General features: G+C 43.3%; 1 protein-coding gene across 2 annotated transcripts; it reads right to left on the bottom strand.

Moving 5' to 3' along the window:
- Positions 1–8,416: 8,416 nt before the first annotated feature.
- Positions 8,417–16,488, bottom strand: ARL6IP4 (ADP ribosylation factor like GTPase 6 interacting protein 4). Of its 2 annotated transcripts, none has more exons than XM_066601925.1 (6): positions 16,399–16,488; positions 12,815–13,005; positions 12,178–12,522; positions 11,915–12,032; positions 9,405–9,474; positions 8,417–8,721 (listed from the first exon to the last, which is right to left on the bottom strand). In XM_066601925.1, the coding sequence occupies exons 2-6, from the start codon at positions 12,981–12,983 to the stop codon at positions 8,668–8,670; spliced, it is 756 nt and encodes a 251-aa protein (XP_066458022.1). In that variant the 5' UTR covers positions 12,984–13,005; positions 16,399–16,488; the 3' UTR covers positions 8,417–8,667. The 2 variants fall into 2 exon arrangements, with proteins under 2 accessions (XP_066458022.1, XP_066458023.1); XM_066601926.1 differs by lacking the exon at positions 16,399–16,488 and adding an exon at positions 16,200–16,338.
- Positions 16,489–20,191: the final 3,703 nt, after the last annotated feature.

The following is a 20,191-nucleotide window of genomic DNA, read 5'->3' as shown; positions in this document are numbered from 1 at the left end:
GGATAGGGTCTGGATGGGGACAGTAGGAGGAGAGGGGGACAGAAATATTGAAAGTACCCCCTTCTGGTTATTTCCTTTTCTTTTACATTTTATTTTTGTTTAATTTGAAACTCACAGATTTATACAAAAATAATGGGAGGATTGAAAATACTGAGTAAACTTTGGCAGGAAAGTGGTACAGGAGATCAATATGTTTAATATGTCATTGTATCTTTCCAAGATGATTTGTTTCTGTATTATTTTATTAAGATTCTTTCCTTTCTCTTTTTTGACTCGTAATGGAAAATATTTGCAAAAATTTAAAATAAAAAAGATGTTTGGAAAAAAAATAAATAAATAAGGATTTAAAAATGCTTACCAAAATAATGGCTATTAGGCTTAACACTTTAATTAGCCAATATATTCACCCTAAGCAAGTAGGTGTTACATCCGCTCGGCGCACTAAGGTGCCATGCCTCAGTACGAACGCAGAATTGTGCCCATTTAAAACTGCAAACAGTCATACAGCATTTGCACTGACAAACTAGACCTCTCCAGGCAAGATGGAAGGACCCGTCCTTACTAACTAGGGAAAGTGGGGAACTCCTGCCTTAAAAGCGGGGTAATCGTCCCAATAAGGTCGGCCCCACTGTCTTCATCTGGGACCCTGGCTATCCCTGATTAGGAACTTGTAGGGATGCACAAAACATAGGACACAACACTGTTCACGCATACTGAACACAAAACAGGACTACAAATAAAGCACGTCTGGCCACTTGCACAGACATACAAAACAAGTCACTGTTTACACCAACATACAAAGTAATGTGTAAATCACACTGAGCCGGACTGCATATAGAGCACGTCTGGCCACTTGCACAGACATACCACATACGTCGATGTTCACACCAACATACCAGATTATACATATAACATAACAGGAACCCCACCCAGAGCTCACATGCATACAGATGGTAAACCATAGCTAGTCCAAGTGTCCTCACACCAGGGAAACAGAGATGGGCGATACCTGACTAACACATACACATTAAGGGTGACTACCCACTACCGTTTTTTTTCCGCTGCAAATTTGCAGCGTTTTTTTTTCCAATTGTCAATGGGACTTTCTAATGTTAAAAATGCGATGCAACGCAACTTGCGTTTTTGGTGCGTTTTTAATATTAGAAAGTCCCATTGACAATTGGAAAAAAAAAACACAGCGAATTTGCAGCAGAAAAAAATGCTAGTGGGTAGTCACCCAAAGACGTCTGGAGGCCGCATCTGCCAAAGGGAAGGAAAGGGAAGGGAATAGGGGGGGTTGGTTATCACACAGACAAGGACTACAGGTGTAACCCGACAGCTCTCAGTGATTACATCGCAAGAGTCCAATACTGTCACAGACGGAGCACGCTCCCTCTGTGAACCTTTTTCATGCCGCGATCTACATAATCGCAGCATGTAAGTATGCAGATCGATGTCTGGATGCACCACCGCTGTTGCAGCGGGAGGCTAGCTATCGGTAAAAGCTGGCTCCCACTGCCGGATAGCACAGGCCCTTTTTTGATCTCACACTATCCTCAGGGCGTAACTGTATGTCCTGTTGCGTTAAGTACCCCTGTGCCAAGACGTACAGTTATGCCCTGTGGCATTAAGGGGTTAAATAGTTTTTTCTCAAATGTATTCACCAAGGAAAGGGAAACGTCACACAAGATAAAATGAACCTCCTGCTAAATATCACCTGCCTAAACGCAGGAGGAAGTGCAGAGCCGATTTAAAAAAAAGATTAAAATCGACAAAATCGCTGGGCCCAGATGGAGCCCAAGGATTCTAAGGGAACTAAGTGACCTGATAGATAGACCGCTATTTATTATATTTAGGGACACTATTGAGACCGGGGTTGTACCACTGGGATGGCGTATTGCAAATGTGGTTCCAATATACCAAAATGGGTCAAGAAGAGAGCCTGGTAACTACAGGCCGGTAAGTCTCACTACAATAAAATATTTAAGGGGTTTCTGAGAAATGCCATCCTGGAATACCTTAAGGAAAACAACAGTATAACCCCTCCTTAGCATGGGATGGGAACAACAAGAAGGGGATGGAAACAGGCTGAACTGAATGGACATAGTCTTCTTTCAACTTAACATACTATTTTACACAGATAAATGAGTGGTACAACAGCTTCAAAGATGGGCGCACATCAGTGGAGAGTGAAGCACATTCTGGTAGGCCTTCAACATCCAAAAATGAGATAGTGATTGAACAACTGAGGACCCTGGTGATGCAGGGTGGTCTAAACACGATCTTAGAACTTGAAGACGAGGCTAGCATCAGCATTGAATCTGTTCATTCCACTTTGACTGATGATTTGGGCTTCAGGAGAATCTCATCGAACTTTGTGCCAAAGCTGCTAACAATCAAGCAGAAGCAACTCTGTTTGTTCACAGTCTGCAGCATGTCCTGTGTGATCTCCCAGTGATCCTAAATTCCTCAACACAGTGATCACTAGCGATGAGACCTGAATTAATGGGTACGACCCAGGAACCAAGTTGTAGTCATCACAATGGAAGCATCCAACATCCCTGAGGCAAGACAGGTTCGCAGCAATATAACAGTCATGCTGACGGTCATCTTTGATTCCAAAGGTGTGGTTTATCATGAGTATGAAGTAGTTCTGCGTCCCCTTCATAACGCGGTGAGATGCAAACGGCCAGACCTGTGGGCAGCGGGCAATTAACAGCTCCATGTCTATACACCTGTCTATTCTTCACATTTGATGTTTCCTGGCCAAACACGGGTCGGAAGAGGCAACATCACTCCTTAGGGAGATCACCAAGAAGGTGAGTGAGGAGACTTATAAAGCCATACATGCTCCTCTGGGTAATATGCAAATAAGGGAGATGGAACACCTCTGCAGCACCAACTACTGGATGAAAGGAATGTTGCCATCCAACAGGTGGCACTGCAGAGGTATTGTTCCATCTCCCTTATTTGCATACTGGCTAAACAGAACACTGCCTGTCTGCTCTCAAAGTTATTATTGCATGCATCCCTCAGACTACATAAACGAATGCATAAGGCTGGGTTCACACGGGACGGAATTGTCGCGGAATTTCCATGTGGAATTCTCGCAGCCGAATACAGGTGGTGAAGCCTGTATTTGATGCGGACTTCCTGCCGCCGAAATTTTGTAGAATTTCTGTGCGGTCATTCTGCGGGATTTACGCCCCGTGTGACCGTGGCCTAATCGTTCTCTCTCTACATGCAACTGCATAAGTAGTCTATGGAATGTATGCAGCTGCAGAAGCTTTGACAACAGATATGAGTAGAACTGTGAAGATGAGAAGTGTGTGAATCACATCCCTGAATTCAGCGCTTCGGCACCTAATAGCCCATAACTTTAAGTTTCTGGGACTCATAGGAGTTGACAGTTTTCCTTTTAGAGTTTACCACATTTCCTTTGAAAGGGAGACTTCATTCTTTTTCTCCTACCACACCTCAAGGACTAATTTCTGTTGGACTTGTTGCCAGTGAATGCAGTATTATACACAACTTCTTAAGATGGGAAGCGGAAGCTGATAGAGAAATCCTTATGAGGGCATAGAAAAATAAATTGGGGGTGAGCATGTCTGATATCGAGTGGCAGAAGGCCTTATTTACACACAAGCTTTCACTTGACTACACAGCACAGACAAAAAATTATGAAACTCAGCAGAGGATACAAAACACTCTCGGATACTGCATTCTTTCTAGCTCTCCGTCTAAGGCCGCCTGTCCATGGGCGTTGCGTTTTAACGCAAGCAGATTTTCGCCATGGTAGAACATTTAAAGTTACTGCAATTTATCGCACCTTTTGACTTTAATGGAAAGTTCATCGTGGAAATTCGCACCACATTGCGGCATGCTGGATTTCCGCTCGTGTACATCAGACTGCATTTTCCATAGTTATCCTATGGAAAGCGTTTCATGCACATTTTTTTTCTGCGCATCAGTGAGATTACAACAATACCAATAGTTATTTTTTTAGGTTTTTCCCCTTTGCAATAACCTCCCCCATCTTTAACAAAAAAACATTTTTACATCGTGTCCTATAGCAAGTCCTATAATTTTTTTATTTTTCCATGGACAGAGTTCTGTGACCGCTTCTTTTTTTGCATGACAAGCTGTAGTTTTTATTTGTATCATTTTGGGGGGACATACATCTTTTTTGATCACTTACAATGCATTTTATTTTAGGTAAAACGAACAAAATATTTTGCCACCCTTTTTTATGTTTTTTTGCTGTGCACAATAGTGTGTTCAATTTATACTACAGGTCATTATGGACACGATAATACCAAATATGTGGGGGTTTTCTTAGCTTTTTTTAATACAAAATAGGGGGAAATGAACAAGAAAGGGGTGGTGTTTTGTTTTTTTTTTGGGGGGGGGGGGGTTACCCTGAAGGGTGTAAAAAAAACTTGTACTACAGCAGCTGTGATCACTATGATAAGGCATTGTAGGCTTTCTGTAATGCAATGCCTTATCATTTGTAATAGCGATCATAGACAATGGCCAGCCGGGACGACAGTAACTGGCATCTAGTTGCCAAGGCAGCTCATCAGGCCTCCGTGATGTAATCACGGTGGTTTGATGACGTCACAGAAGGAGCGCGCTCCCTCTGTGAACCCTTTACATACTGCCATCTACATAGATCGCGGCATGTAGCGGGTTAACAGCGGGGGTCGCTGCCCTACTGTTGCGTCAGTAACAGATGACTTCTGCTGCGTAAGTTTACGTCCTGTTGCGTTAAGTACCCTGCAAAAAAACAAGCCCCCACAATGCTATGTTGACTGAAAAAAAAAATCTATGATCTTTTGAAAATGGAAGGGAAACAAAAAAAGCACAAAAAAAAAAGTCTGTGTTCTTAATGTTTAATAACGAGACAACCCCTTTAAAGCTCATCTAGTAGAACAGGCATAGGGTAAAATATTTTGTATATACTGAACGGCATAGATTTTTTCATTTTTTGCAACATACACCACTGCAAATACAGGAAGTCCACATGGAGAAATACTACAAAGTGTAAATGCAGCCCATGAAAAAGCTGCTATGGCACAATGGCGTGAAATGTGTCTACATAATAAATACAGATGTGACACACAGCCCCGTGTCTATTTGTAGATTGTCATTCTTTGTGCTCCACAAGCTGCATTTAATATTTTTGCAGTTATTCTTATTACGTTACCATTCAGTTATTACAAAATTGTTCATCACTTCTACCCAGAGTCCTTGTTGATAAGGAATGTACACCATATAGCCAAGGAGACCATTAAGTAAAGAAATTGTTGTAAGAAGGCAATGTGCTGCAAAGAAATAGCTTCCTGCCTCTTTTTGAGCAGTCAGCAGTTCTTGGAGCAGTGTCACATATAATAATGAGTTGCTGACAGACTCCACTCCATCCTGCCAAGATAGGAGTGTAAAAGCTCTTCCAGCTGAAAAGCAGTGGGCTGAAGTGTGAGGCTGACTGTTTATGACAGAGGACACATCATCCAAACATCAGTGTCACTGGAAGCGACTGGACATCTTGATTCAATTACAATGTTCCCAGCCTATACGGATCTGGTGCCTGTTCTACCCTTCTAAAAGACATCGGGTTCTAAATGATATTCCGCCATCTACTTAATTTTAAGCTAAAAGTAAATTATTGTTTACCGAATTATGCATTGGTTCTTCAGACTGTGGCCAGCTGGGTTCTCCTGGGGAGATGAGAATGGCAGCAAGAATTAGGTACCATGCAGTGCATCTAGACAGGCAAACGGAATCCCTGTGGCACCAGGACATTAGGGAGATATGATTTTAGAGAAGAGCTATACAATGCAGGATGCAACAGGGTAGCTCACTGCTTTTTCTTTGCCTATATACACAGAATCTGACAAGAAAAAAAATCCTTATGCAACCCAGACAGTAGGGCCCCATACACCTCCATTTGCCATATAATGCCTCCTTGAACGAGGAATACACTTGAAATGGTGAAAAAGATTAAATCATTGCTGATCATTATCAGAGATAGATGGGTGGCAGCCCTTATGGAGTGAACTTTGTTATTACAGCATAACAAGCATCGTTATTCTCAAAGCAAGTGTTTAAAAACCAGACACCAACACGGGGCTGCACAACCTTTTCTGGTCTGAGGGCCACATTGTCATACTGAACCACTTTCAAGGGCATTCCCATCTGAGACATTTATGGTATATGCTAAATACATACAATAATAAATTGAAGTCAGTCCCACTTCCAGGACACCTACTCCCCCCAATCAGCACTCCAAAGAGGAAACAATGGAGAGAGCTGCATGTATATACAATACTGCTAACCTAAGGCCCATCTACATGTAAAGAATGTCGGACAAACATACTGAACGGCTGCTGTTTACACCGAATGATCATCGTTCAGGATTTTACGCAGCCTAAATGATGAACGATGATCGTTCAGTACTGAACGACCACTGTGTTAAGTGAATGGAGAGGGGGTGGAGTGAGGAGTGAAATCTCCTCCAGCCGCCCTGACTTCCCTGCTGAGCGAGCCAGCAATACTCGCTCCTCTGCAGCAGCACAGGTAGAGTATATGCGGGGATGAGTGTCTGGCATCGATTGCCCAACATTCATCCCATGTAAATAGACCTTTATATACTCAGACATGACTACACAGTGCACTCTTAGTACTTGCCTTAATATATAGGGGACCCAGATACGGATACATAGGGCACCCCTAGTACTTGTCAAACTACTAACAACCGTGTGCGTGTGTGTGTGTGTGTGTGTGTGTGTGTGTGTGTGTGTGTGTGTGTGTGTGTATGTATGTGTGTATGTATATATATACATACACACACACGCACGTGTTTCTCAAGCTCCGCCCCTGGTAACGTCATCACAGGTCCTACAGTATTTATAAAACACAGAGTCTTACCGACAGAAGAAAGTTGGGGATCTTGGAAGGGAAGGACAAAAATAACACAATGTGAATACAACTAAGCCATTATTATGTCAGACACAACTCAGCGGTCCTGACAGGAGACACCGACCTTCCGCCACCACAGAGATCTGGCAGGCTGATGGACCTGCGGTGATATCACTGTTGTGAGAAGAGCCATTCTGGAGTTTGGTAGAAAGTACTGCATACTGGATAAGCCGTGTCTGCGACGCGCGTGGCACACAGAACAGCTGCGTCTGTGACGCGTGTGGCACGCAACACAGTTGTGTCTGTCTGTCACATGCCAATGTACCAGAGCTGTGTGTGTGATGTGCATGTAGCAAAGCTGTATATGTGTGACATGCATTGCGCCACCAGAAACACTGGAACTATAACTTTCTAGTAATTACTAGCCCTAATATGTAAGATACCCAGACATGGCTACACAGTGCACCCCTAGTACTTTTCTGTTCCTGTTGCTCTGCTATGTGCTACTCGTTTTTAACCTGACATGGAAACTGCATGCGAGCAGCCATGCAGTGATGATTGGGGTCGCATGCCGTGCACCCCTGCACTAAGAAGTGTGCAACTGCAGAGCAATGGCTACCATTTTCATAATTAAAAGGGATTCTTCACATATAAATGTTATTTCAAATAATTACTTCCACTAATATGTCTAATTGCTATATGAATGAAAATCTAACAGACCAACTTTACTGTGCTTGGACCTCCGGTGTTCCTATCAACAAATGGGCATGTGACAAAAAGCCCATGCATGGAAGTTTATTTATGTTACCATGAAACCCTACCACAAGTCTTTAGAGTACTACAGTATTGGATCAGCAAGATGATCGTGATGAAGTGCAGTGCGATACCGATCCTCCCTTTCTCTATGGGAAAAAGGAAGGCTATTTGCATTGTCCAGAGATTTAAAGGAGTAGATCAGACAAACACTTCTGCCTGATCTGACATTGGTATGAAGAGGTGCAACTGCCCACTGGGCGGTATAGTTGTAGGTAAAAGTCTGATAACCAGCTAGTATCGGGCACTTGTCTTAATAATAAGAATGAGACCCATGCACGATACCTGCTTGATGGTGCAGTTGCCACAGCAACTGTACCACCCAGGGTGTACGTACGTCTTTCCATGCCAGATCCAGCTCAAAAGAATGCCTGGTCGACCCCTCTAAACCAGGTAGTAAATCTCTTGAGCAATGATCAGCAGAACTCTGATTGTTAAAAGCACTTGTTACTTCTCCAACTACATGACCTGAGCATTATATATGATCTGAAATGATCTGCTCATGTTCATGTTGTATGTGTTGGTTATTCTTGTACTCTCAGAAGTAGTTTTGGGATATCCATCTGTCAGGAGAGACTGTAATATAGTTAAATATGATACATAAAATTATTGTAATAAGGTTAGAAAGTCCATCAAACATGGATAAAGAAACAGTTGTGGAAAAACAACTCAACTTACAAAGAGCAAGAATATAGGCCTACTTTTATTTGCTGAAAACTGGAGATGAACAGACTGAGGTGCTCATAGGGCAAATGTTTCTGTCATTGTGAGTATAATAAAATTAAACTGCATACAAACTATGTACAGTGTACTACATAGATTTCAAAGTAACGATACTTTTCTAGTGTCTTTAAAATATACCTTGGGAATTTCACCAAGATGCAGAATGACCAAAGGTGTAGACCTGACAGTCCGAAGCTTTGCTGGATATGGTCATTATAACATCCCTGATCTCATCTGGAAAGTTAAGCCATCATTTGCTGTTGCATGCTGCAAAACAAAATGTAAGGGGAAGAACAATGTAATTAAAGACTCTCACAGTCCTTTAACATGAGTTTTCCTGTAGAAATTAATTTTGCTCCTTTTCCTTACCTTCAAAAGAGCTTAGCTCATATGAACAATGCACTATGAAAAATGGAGGGCATAGACTGCTGTGTGTCTGGTTGTGACTGCAACAGAGACCAAACAAGCCTAAATTATGCCTCTTGACTGTGCAACACCGCACTAAACGCTGTAAAAAGCGGGCTGTGTGAGTGCAGGCTAAGGGGTTAAGAAGTAAATAAAACTTGTAATGCTGTGGTATTATTTTTGTATGGTTTGTAAAACATCCAATAACCAAGTTGTCGGCCACAAGCACCCCCTTCTTCTGGACTACAAGTGGTGCTGTGATTAGCTTTATTGTATAGTCTAACTACATAGATGATGGTAAAACAGTGTATGTGGCTCTGGCATGTCCATGAATTACACAGACACCCTATTGATTTCTCATGAGAACTGTGTAGCTGCTGGTCCAGAAGTGGAACTGAATGCTTGCTGCCCTGTTACCCTATAGAATAGAACCTATCTGCAGGGCACTCTGTAATCCACTCATTGTTGGGGTTTTCTTCCAAAGCAGTTAAACCCATTTTTAGCAGGCTAACTATAAGAAGAAACTAGTGTTAACACATACACACCTTATTGATCTCTCTGTGGCGATCTTTGCTTACAATTTCTTCAAGTATTTCACCATCTCCTTTAATAAGTCTGCACAAGAAACAGATACAGTTCTGGCCATTAATTAGACTATAACATGTAATATTATACTCAAGAAAAGCATCCAGGCCCCTCTTGAACTCTTTTAGCGAGTTCGCCATCACCACGTCCTCAGGCAAAGAGTTCCATAGTCTCACTGCTTTTACAGTAAAGAACCCCCTTCTATGTTGGTGTAGAAACCTTCTTTCTTCTGGACGTAGAAGATGCCCCTGTTATAGTTCTGGGTATTAATTGATTTTGAGAGAGATGCCCGATATATTTATACATAGTTATTAGGTCGCCCTTCAGGCATCTTTTTTTCTAAACCAAATAATCCCAAATTTGGATGACTTCTCTGGGTATTGTAGTCCACCCATTCCATTTATTACTTAAGTTACCCATCTTTGAACCCACTCAAGCTCTGATATGTCCTCTTTGAGTACCGATGTGCAAAACTGTACACAATATTCCATGTGTGGTCTGACCAGTGACTTGCAGAGAGGAAGAATGTTCTCGTTATATGCCCCTAGACCTCTTTTGCATCCCATGATCCTATTTGCCTTGGCAGCAGCTGCCTGACACTGGTTGCTGCAGTGAAGTTTAGAGTTAACTAAAATCCACAAGTCTTCTTCCATGTCAGTTTTACCCAGTGGTTTCCCATTTAGTAATAGTGATATGCATTTTTCCTGCCGATGTGCATAACCTTACATTTATCAGTGTTGAAACGAGTTTGCCCCTTATTTGCCTAAGCATCCAACTTTTTGCCCATATCCATTTGCAACCATATACTCTCCTGCTGTGTTATTTACTTTACAGAGTTTTATATAATCTGCAAATATTGATATATTACTGTGCAATCATTTTACGGAGTAATTAATCTATTAAAAAGAATATGGCCCAATAATAATGTCCGCGGTACCCCACTAGTAGAGGTGACCAATCTGAGTATGTACAATTAAGACTGCAGACTGTCCCCATCAATACAGAGATCTCTGACTCTAATGCCATTAACATGTTGCTGACACAGCAAAGCATGGGGAATTCTTTTGACCGTACACAACTGTCAGACAAACTGAAGTTTGTTCGCATGACAGCCGTCTGCTTCAATTCCCACATAAACGTGCAAACTCTGACCAGCCATGCGTGCGTGTTTACTGCTGCAGGCAGGTAATGAGCTCTAGCAGAGGTATATTGCAGGAGCTTATCTCCAGGGGATACAACAGATTGGGTACATGAAATACAACATGACAGATACTTGTTTACCCTAACCGCAGACATTGGGGAAAACTTAGCTTCCCCCATACACACTAGATTGATGGCTAATATCTGTACACTTGGCTACTCTTTATCTAACATGTATTGCCAACTTTAAGGATCTCACCATTACAGCTGCCTACAGAATTAGGTCACATAAATATACATGATCTACTACAGGGCACAGCACTTAGTCTCCAGGTCACCGCAGCAATTAGCAAAGTAACAACCAGGTTTTGCTTCCTACATTTGGCAGCCAGGTGCCTCTACCCGGTTATCGAATGCATTGAGCTAGATGATGGCATTGACAGCATCCATTTCTCCTTGCAGAAGTAATCAGACAGAGACAGCACACAGCAGTTATCATATAATGACAGTGCTGTGTCCTTCTCTGTTAGCACAGACCGATGCAGAATGCTACAAACAGTAGTCAGCAATAAATTGCTATATGCAACTTCCTGTAAGCAGATTGTGCATCGCAGAAGTCTGGAGGCGAATGCCCTGAATACCAAAATCTATCAAATTGATTTTCTATGGATAGAAAACATGTTACGATTATTTTACGAGCTCCAAGCAAAGATTGTTTCTGCTCACAAAATAGTTGGATGTAGGTAAAACGTGCGTAAACATAAAATGACACTGCGCAATTACAAACTAAGTATTATAGTAGAAACTAATAGCAATATGGCTAGATGAGGCCCCCCTATACTGGGAGACTTCAGATACAAAGTCAACAGGTTATTACCCTGGGAAAAAGGGATCTATTCTAAACGAAAAACCGGCCACAAATACTAAAGCATATGGTTGAAATGGCTCCGGGGTTAGCGCCATTAAACCTGATCAGTAATATCCCGATGGGCTAATCATTAAAATGTTTTGGGTAAGTCAGATGTCACTGTGGATAGACTGACACAGAAGAGGGGCCTTGCTTGTGGGAAATAAATGTAACAGCGAAGATTACTGGCCTTCTGGGTGACATGCAAGAGAAGAAGTAACCCATATGGACTTTATACATCAATATCTGGATGTGAATGTGATCAACATATGAGACTGATGCATGGGGAACACTTGGGAAAGGAGGGTTGAGTTAGGCAAAGGGGGTTTATGTTTGCTCTGTTTTTGGAAATGAAAAAAAAAAGGAAAACTGGTTAAGCAGTTCCAATAAAAATCATTTAATTAAAAAAAGCATTATAGTCACCTCATTCTACCAGTTTCTGGATCGATTACTTTGCGGATAACACTTTGACGAGCATCCCACTCTTCTTTGGTCATTGGTTTCATTGCTTGAATACGAGTTTTTTGTTCATCGGTCAAAACTTATGGAGAAACAGAAACAAATACTACCATGAAGAGCAAGTCTGTTGATGAAATGAAAACTATCTGAATTTCAATTTTTAAATGCATGCATGAACAAAGTGTACAGAACTTGCTGATAAATACAAAATGACAGAGCCTCCTTACCTGGGCCAGTGCTATCCATAGATTCCTTCTGCCACAGATCTACAGAAGGTCCAGGATGGAACTCTTCAGTACTGATTGGAGGGGTTCCCTGACCTTTCACTTTGACCACATCTTTTTTGTTACGTTTTTTATTTTTCACCTTTTTCTTTTTTACTTTTTTATCTTTTTTCTTTTTCTTGTGCTTCTTGCACTCAGAGCTGTCACTGGACTCATCTGAACTGCTTGATGATGATGATGAGCTAGAGGAAGATGATGTACTAGCCTTCCGCTTTCTTCTTTTCTTCTTCTCCGATAGTGAGGAAGATGATGAAGAGCTAACTTTTCTCTTTCTCTTCTTTCCTTTCTCTGAAATAAACGTAACATTTCATGGGCCTAATGTTAGGAGAAAACATTGCCGATTTTGTAAATGTAACTAAAAGCAACACCGCAAACTTACAGACACAGCTACCGGTAGCTAATGAGTCCACTGTTATAAACCAGGCGTCCCTACCCTTCTATACACAGGTATACAGAAGCTACAGTCCCTTAGGCAATGTCAGACTCATGAATACAGCAGATTTGTTTCCTACATAGAACTGCAATGTGGTGCAGAACGAGGGATGTGCCCAAGCCGTGTCTCAAATGTGGCATCACCAACCTTTCCTAGAAGTATCAGCATGGTATTTGGCATGAGCAGAGCTCTTCCTTGGAGGCGAGGTACTGCTGCTGTTTTCTCTATGGCGAGATCCAGATTTCTTTTTCACAGATTTGTGATGAGACTCGGAACAACTTCTACTACGGTGTTTTCTTTTTGTACTTTTCTCCATGATGGCTCCTCAGCAAGGATTACTGTAAATCAAATATATTCTGTTACCAAACTGCCATGCTTATCAGCTAGTCAGTGCCAGTAATGACAATAACTACACATCTGAATAATCTACTCAGTGACTGGGAATACATTCATTGTAGTTGCTCAACACTTGTTCCCCTGGCAGCCCCTTTAAATACTAAGTGTCCTCCATCAGGCCATGGAATGATTGTTGCCGGCAACAGAAGCTCAGAGACTTCCTGGGGAGCTCACAGAGAAGACATGTGCTGCATAAATAGTAAAATGAAACATTTATTTCATCCGTTAAAAATAGAAAACAAACCGCGTATAAACAGCGTTGTTTACACTGCTCATACAAAAGTACGGGGCTTCCGCTTAGTGGTACACAGAGAAATAGGGCATGCTGCTATCTGTTTCTAAGATGATGTCAACACTAATCTGTAAAACTGAGTAAGAAGAAAACCAGTGACACCACAAAAAATGTCAGTATCAATTAACTTTGGTAAGGAAGATAAACTTTTTTTTGTTAGGTCTATCATAACAGGTCTTTTTCTCCCATTTCTTCCTTTTTTCCCCTGTAATTAGGGTGCAATACAATATTAGGGTCTAGGTTCCCAGCAGAGTCATCCTTTTCAGGACAGTTATTCTGCGTTATCACTAGGTTAGTTTATAGTACATAAACACGGTGTAATAGTTTTTTTTATTTTTAACAGTTGAAATGTTACATTTTACCATTTATGCAGCATTTTTTTCCCTGTGAATTCCCTAAGGCTAAATTAAAACGGGCGAGTGTGATCTAGGGCGAACAAACTCGGCCCGATATCGATCTTGCCAACATGCATTTTTTAAACTTATGTGGTGTGTTTTTCAATCCAAAACGCATTGCATCGCTTTTGTGAAGTGGTGATCCTCAGGCGCATGTTTCGCAACGCATAAAACTCCTGCAAGATTCTTGCCCATGTGAATAAGCCCTAATTGTTGATTGTGCAAGTTGGATATAGTCAAGAGAGCAATATTCCTGGTAATTCTGTGATACTCCTTCTGGGAAGCTGGTAAGATCCCTGTATAGCCAATTGGACTTTAGTATTTCACTAGGGTTGCAAATGTAAATTACCTTGCAACTTTCATAAAATTTTTAACACAGTGGTAAATTTGCTTGGAATATTTTTCCCTACAGGAGATAGGCTTAATCTCTTAAGGCTCATTTACACTGGACGAATGTTGGGCAAACGATGTCCGACACTCGTCCCTGTGTGTACTCACTCCCGAGCTGTTGCACAGGAGCGAGTATCGTTGGCTCGCAGCGGGGCGGCTGGAGGAGATTTCTCTCCTCACTCTCTCCAGTCCCTCTCCATTCACTTTAGCAGCGGCCGTTCAGTAATGAACAGCTGCTATTTACACTGAACGATCATCGTTCAGGATTTTATGCAGCTTAGACTGGCCTACACATTAACATTTAATCACTGCTCCCAAGAATAGTCGAGTCATTAAGCAGTCACTACAATGCGGGGTTATTATTATAGACCTCTATTGCATACTGTTTTGCTATGCTGTAATTACCTAACTGCAGTTGTCATGTAATAAAAAGTCGTAAAACAGTTGCAGCAAGAGAAAAATAAGTTATGGGACTTGGAATGTGACAATGCAAAAAATATATATATCTTTTTTACGTGGTTAATTGTTCAAATGTTAGAAACCAAAAACTAAAACTATACAAGGCTTCTTTCACAAAGTGTCACAGATTTCTACAAAAATCCAGGATGAAACAGCTTTCCAGGCAGTGCAAAACGGCAGCTGAATGGAACCCATTCTAGTCAATAAGAGATTAAAGAAAAACTTATTGTGTGTCAACTAGGCAGAAACCTTCAAAGAAATGAATGAACCACTAGAAGAAAATAACCCCTTGGCAAAATCCGATATACATGTACATAGGATGTGTACAGCGTTTGTATGGAGCAACGGCCAGGATCAGAGATAACTCCAATCCTTGCCGTTAACCATTTAGATGCTGCTGTTAATTCTGATAGCAACATTTAAATGTACTCGACAGAGGGAGGGAGCTCCAAGCTTCATCTGACTCCCAAAGGGCTCCCTCCAATAAGATCACGAGGTGCTGTTCAGTTGTCATGCTAGCCTAAGCTAAGAGGGAGCGCACATCTGTGCATGTGACGGTCAGCAGCAAGGCGAGATTTTGAAAAGCAGTACGGGTGACATAGAGGATGCACTGCAGACAAAAGAGCTGGTCCAACCCGCCCACCGGACCGCACTGCATATTTCACATACAGCGCAAGAGCCAATTCATCTTGTATGGTTTTATTAACATTACAAACAATTGGACTGTGAAGAATAACACAGTGTACACATTGCAGCGCTGCACTTATATTACATTACACAAATCTGTGACAGGGTACCTTTAAGAACTTCCAGAGTGTTTCCGTATGTTTGTGCAGAGAGAAGCCCAGTTCACTCATGGGGTGCTGCTAGCCCCGGCCACTCTCTGTGACTGGCAGTGCAATAGCTAGAAAACTGTCAATCATGGCAGATATTTAGTATCACTGCGTTTGTAAAAGTCTGATCTGTTAAAATAGTGCATAATTTATACCACCGGGTGAATTCCATCAGAAAAAAAAAACGCACATCACCAGAATTGCGCTTTTTTGAGTCACCTCATCTCCGAGAATAAAATGTTATAAGGAGCAATCAAAAAGTTGTATGTACCCCAAAATGGTACCCATAGAAGCTACAGGTGATCCCATATAACCCCATCAATAAAAAAATACGAAGTTATGGTGATCAGAAGATGGCGACAAAAAGCTATTTATTCTCTTAAAAGTATATTTTATTTTTGAAATGTAGAATTAAAACCAAAAAAACACTATATAAAGTTGGCATTGCCATCATTGTACTGGCCCATTGCATAAAATTAACTTTTGATTTTCGCGGCACCAGGTACGCCATAAAAGCAAACCCCCTCAGATATGGCACAAGTGGTTTCCCATTTCACTCCACTTTAGTGCATCAAATGGTACTATTGAAGAATACAAACCTACAAACGGCCATGTGATGGAAAACTACAAGAGTTGTGATTATTTGATTTTTTGAAAGCAGCGAAGAAAAAAAATTAAAATTGTCTGTTCTGAATGAGTTAATAATCCATATCAACAGTATAAGCTGCACAACTAGGAGGTGTAACGAGCATCCCAGCCTCACCAACCTTGTATCTCATCTTGCAAATACAAAAGGAGTGTTATATAATAACACAAGGAAACTCGGGAGCGACCTGTATATGCTGCCCCATGCAATACAGACCCTGCACACGGCGCACCACGCATGCGTAGTGAGACATTCTCATATATTATAAATCCGCGCTGGTTATTATAATGCAGAGTCTAAAGAAATGATGGACACCTCACCCGGAAAGCAAAGGGCTGACAAGTAACCGACGGCGGATGTGAAGGCTGCGCAGGGTGTTATTTGGTGCTTTTAGTTACTCTTTGTGCATCACTCCTAAGGGTCCCCGGAAACATGGACACTGTGCTTATAGTTCCGCTACAGTGAAGTCTGCCGGGAAGAGGACTGATTCCAGTTTACTATAAGAAATAAACCATTTCTCCTATACACAATGTGCTAATAGTTAACAATCTTACCTCTAAGACGTCTTCATGAAGGCAATTTTATGTTGAAAATTATTTCGCTAGAATAAAAACCTCCTGCAGAAAATAATTTTCAACATGCAGCAGGCTGCAGTTGAAGCTCCTTGGATTTGTTAGGCTGGGGTCACACGGGGCTGATTCCCGACGGAAATCCCACGGTTTGGCCGCAGCGAAAACCCGCGAGATTTCCGCCGGGAGAAGCGCCGTGGAAAAACCCGCGGCGGCTTTGAAGCGGCCCGGCCGCTCGCTCTTCCGCTGCGGCCGGCGCTCCCATAAAGGAGAGCGCGGCACGCAGCGGAATGAAAAAAAGAATGGACATGCTGTGGTCAGCAAAGCCGCACCGCAGCCTCGGTTTCTGCCGGATTAACCGCAGCGGATTGGCCGTCACGTGTGGACGAGATTTCTGAGAAATCTCGTCCACATGGCTGGCTGATCCCGAGATTAGCGGCCACAGGCGGATTTGCCGCCGCGAAATTCCGCATGGAATTTCCGCAGCAAATCCGCCCTGTGTGAACCCAGCCTTACTCTTCTACTGAAGCACTTTTTGGTTGAAGAGTTGTACATTTAGGTTACTTGCACACGGGAGATTTAAAAGTTCCTTCAGAGATTCTCAAGCGCAACTCGCATCAGACAGCACTCAGACACCCCGCCATATGCTGCCCAATGTGCTAAACACTGTATATGGACATGTGATAGTCCCAAAATTGGACAAGGATAGGACATGCTGCGATTATCATTTACTTAGACTATAAATCAGACTAAAAAAAGACAGTGTGCAAACGCCTTTAAATGAATAGGTCCTCTCTTCGGACGGAAAAACGTCTGTGTGCCAATAGCCTCTAGGCCGTTTTCTCACAGACGAGAAACTTGCGTGAGATTCATGCGTCGCAGGATGCACAAATATGAACCCCAATTCTTTTGAATGGAGTCATATACACCAGGGGTCCCCAACTCCAGTCCTCAGGGACCACCAACAGGTCATGTTTTCAGGATATCCTATGGTAAGAACACCTGTGGCAATGTCTGAGGCACCGACAATAATTACATCACCTGTGCAACACTGAGGAAATCCTGAAAACATGACCTGTTGGCGGTCCCTGAGGACTGGAGTTGGGGAACACTGATATACACGACCTGCATGTCCTATCTTTTCACTTTCTTCAGAACACATCACTCATTGTTTTCAATGGGACTGTTAAACACATTGCACAGTGTGCGATGCAAGGCTTTCTATTGAAAACAATGGAAAACATTTGCCGATCCTCTAACGCAGCTGAAAGCTGTGCCGGAGGATCGCTACTTCACAGAAGTGATGGATGGCGTTTTTGCCAAAAAAACGACCTTGCATCGGTGTGAAAACACACATTGGCAAACATGATATTGAGCTGAGTTTCTCAGTATCGCAGTTGCCCATGTGTAGGTAGCCTTAGGTTATGGCCAGTACCTACACTGTGCGAATCCCACTTGCACCAAAGTTATATACCAAATGTATGTGTACAATTTGGTTGCACAATTTTTTTGCTAAAAAAATAATAATAATCTTAAACCCCTTAAGGACCAGACACTTTTGAGGGATTTTACCCATGTGGTGGGCCTTAAAGTGGTTCCACTTTTTGCCTACAAAAAGGCTCTCAGAGGCTCCTTATATGTAGTGACCTCTTTTACCTCTTGTGTGGAGCTTGTTGAACACCAGACGCCTCTATGATGCAATCACAGAGATTTCTCCCTGTTAAGAGTTTGAGAGGGGGCGCATTACTGGAATGTGAGAAGCTGGATGGTCGTATCACTGAATTGGCCACCACCTGAGCCGTTCTGAGCACTGTTGGGACCAGTGAATGCGCGCGGGCACGCACACAAGGCGACCAGGCTCAGGAGGCCAGCGACGGACCATGAGTAGAGAGGATCATCTGATCGTTCAACAAGCATGAGGCGTTCTAAGCCTAGGGTCACACGGGGCGGATTGCCGTCGGAAATCTCGCGGTTTGGCCGCAGCAAAAACCGCGAGATCTCCGCCGGCAGAGCCGCCGCGGTTTAAGCCGCGGCGGCTTTGAAGCGGTCCGGCCGCTTGCTCTTCCGTTGCGGCCGGCGCTCCCATAGAGGAGAGCGCGGCCGCAGCGGAATGAAAAAAAGAATGAGCATGCTGCTTCTTTTGAAACCGCGGCGGCCGCAGCCGCGGTTTCAACCGGATTTACCGCAGCGGATTAGCCGTCCCGTGTGGACGAGATTTCTGAGAAACCTCGTCCACATGGCTGGCTAATCCCGGGCTTAGCGGCCGCGGGCGGATCTGCTGCGGCAAAACCGCGGCAAATCCGCCCTGTGTGACCCCAGCCTAACTGTTCTGTTATCCGCCATCCAGAGACAGGTGGCACCATCGTTACAGGCTGTGTCTGTCAGAACCATTTTCAGGTACTTGGCTAAAGTACATTTAGTCTTATGGCAGCCATTGCGTGTACTGTCTTTGACACTAACAGTCACCTCTGTTTGCAGTGCTGTCTTGAGCAACAAAACTGAACTATTAGGCCAGCTGCACACGGCCGTGATGGGCTCCGCCGCGGAATTCCACGGCAGAGCCCGTCACAGCGCCCCCCAAACTTACCTGCGGATCCGGCCTCCTCGCTCCCGCATGACGCTTCGGCATGACACGCCGGCCACATCACATGACACGCCCACCGCGTCACATGACGCAGCCGGCCGTGTCATATGACGCGGCGGCGGTAGGGGATTTCACACTATCTTCCGCTGTGCTACAGCGGAAGATAGCGTGAACGGACGGCTTCCATTAACTGCAATGGAAGCCGTCCGCGCGTACACCTGTGGCAAATAGAGCATGCCGCGGGTGAGAACGGGAGATTTCCCGGTGCGGAATTCCGCACCGTGAGCCCTGAGCTATTAGGTTCAATAGAACCTAATAGCTGCGGGCAATGCAGCGGATTTCCAACGCGAATTACACGGCGGAAATCCGTCCGTGGGAAGGAGGCCTTACACAGCGAAACTGGTTTGTCCTAAGCGACGAATCCAGGTTTTGTTTGGGCACAGATGATGGCTGTGTTCGTGTCTGAAAACCTAGGGGTGAGTGTGCCTCAATCCTGCCTTTGCTGTGGAGCGGCACACTGCCCCCACTGCTGGTGTGATGGTTTGAGGGGCCATCGCATACAAGAGTCGGTCAGCCCTAATAGTGGTATGAGGGACAATGATAGCTCAGTGATATGTTCAGGACATCCTGCAGCTACATGTGTTCCTCTCATGGCGGCTTCCAAGAGGCATTTTTTCAGCAGGATAAATGCTCGGATGCACACAGCAAGGGTGTCAGAGGAATGCTTCCACAACATTGTCACACTTCTGTGGCTGCCCGATCCCAGATTTATTGCCAATAGAACATGTATGGGACCATTTGGGACCCCAACTTCAACAGCCTACAACTTTGCACGATCTAGGATCTTAATTACAGCAAGTCGGGACTGATATGCCACAGGATACCATACGGAACCTGAATGCCTCCATGCTCGCCTGTATCATATCTTGTATCCAAGTTAGAGGCGGACCAACAGGATGC

The sequence above is a fragment of the Eleutherodactylus coqui genome, chromosome 5, assembly GCF_035609145.1.
Source record: "Eleutherodactylus coqui strain aEleCoq1 chromosome 5, aEleCoq1.hap1, whole genome shotgun sequence".
Taxonomy (NCBI): Eukaryota; Metazoa; Chordata; class Amphibia; order Anura; family Eleutherodactylidae; genus Eleutherodactylus; species Eleutherodactylus coqui.
Note: the sequence above shows the minus strand (reverse complement) of the source record. Positions and strands in the feature narration are given on the sequence as shown.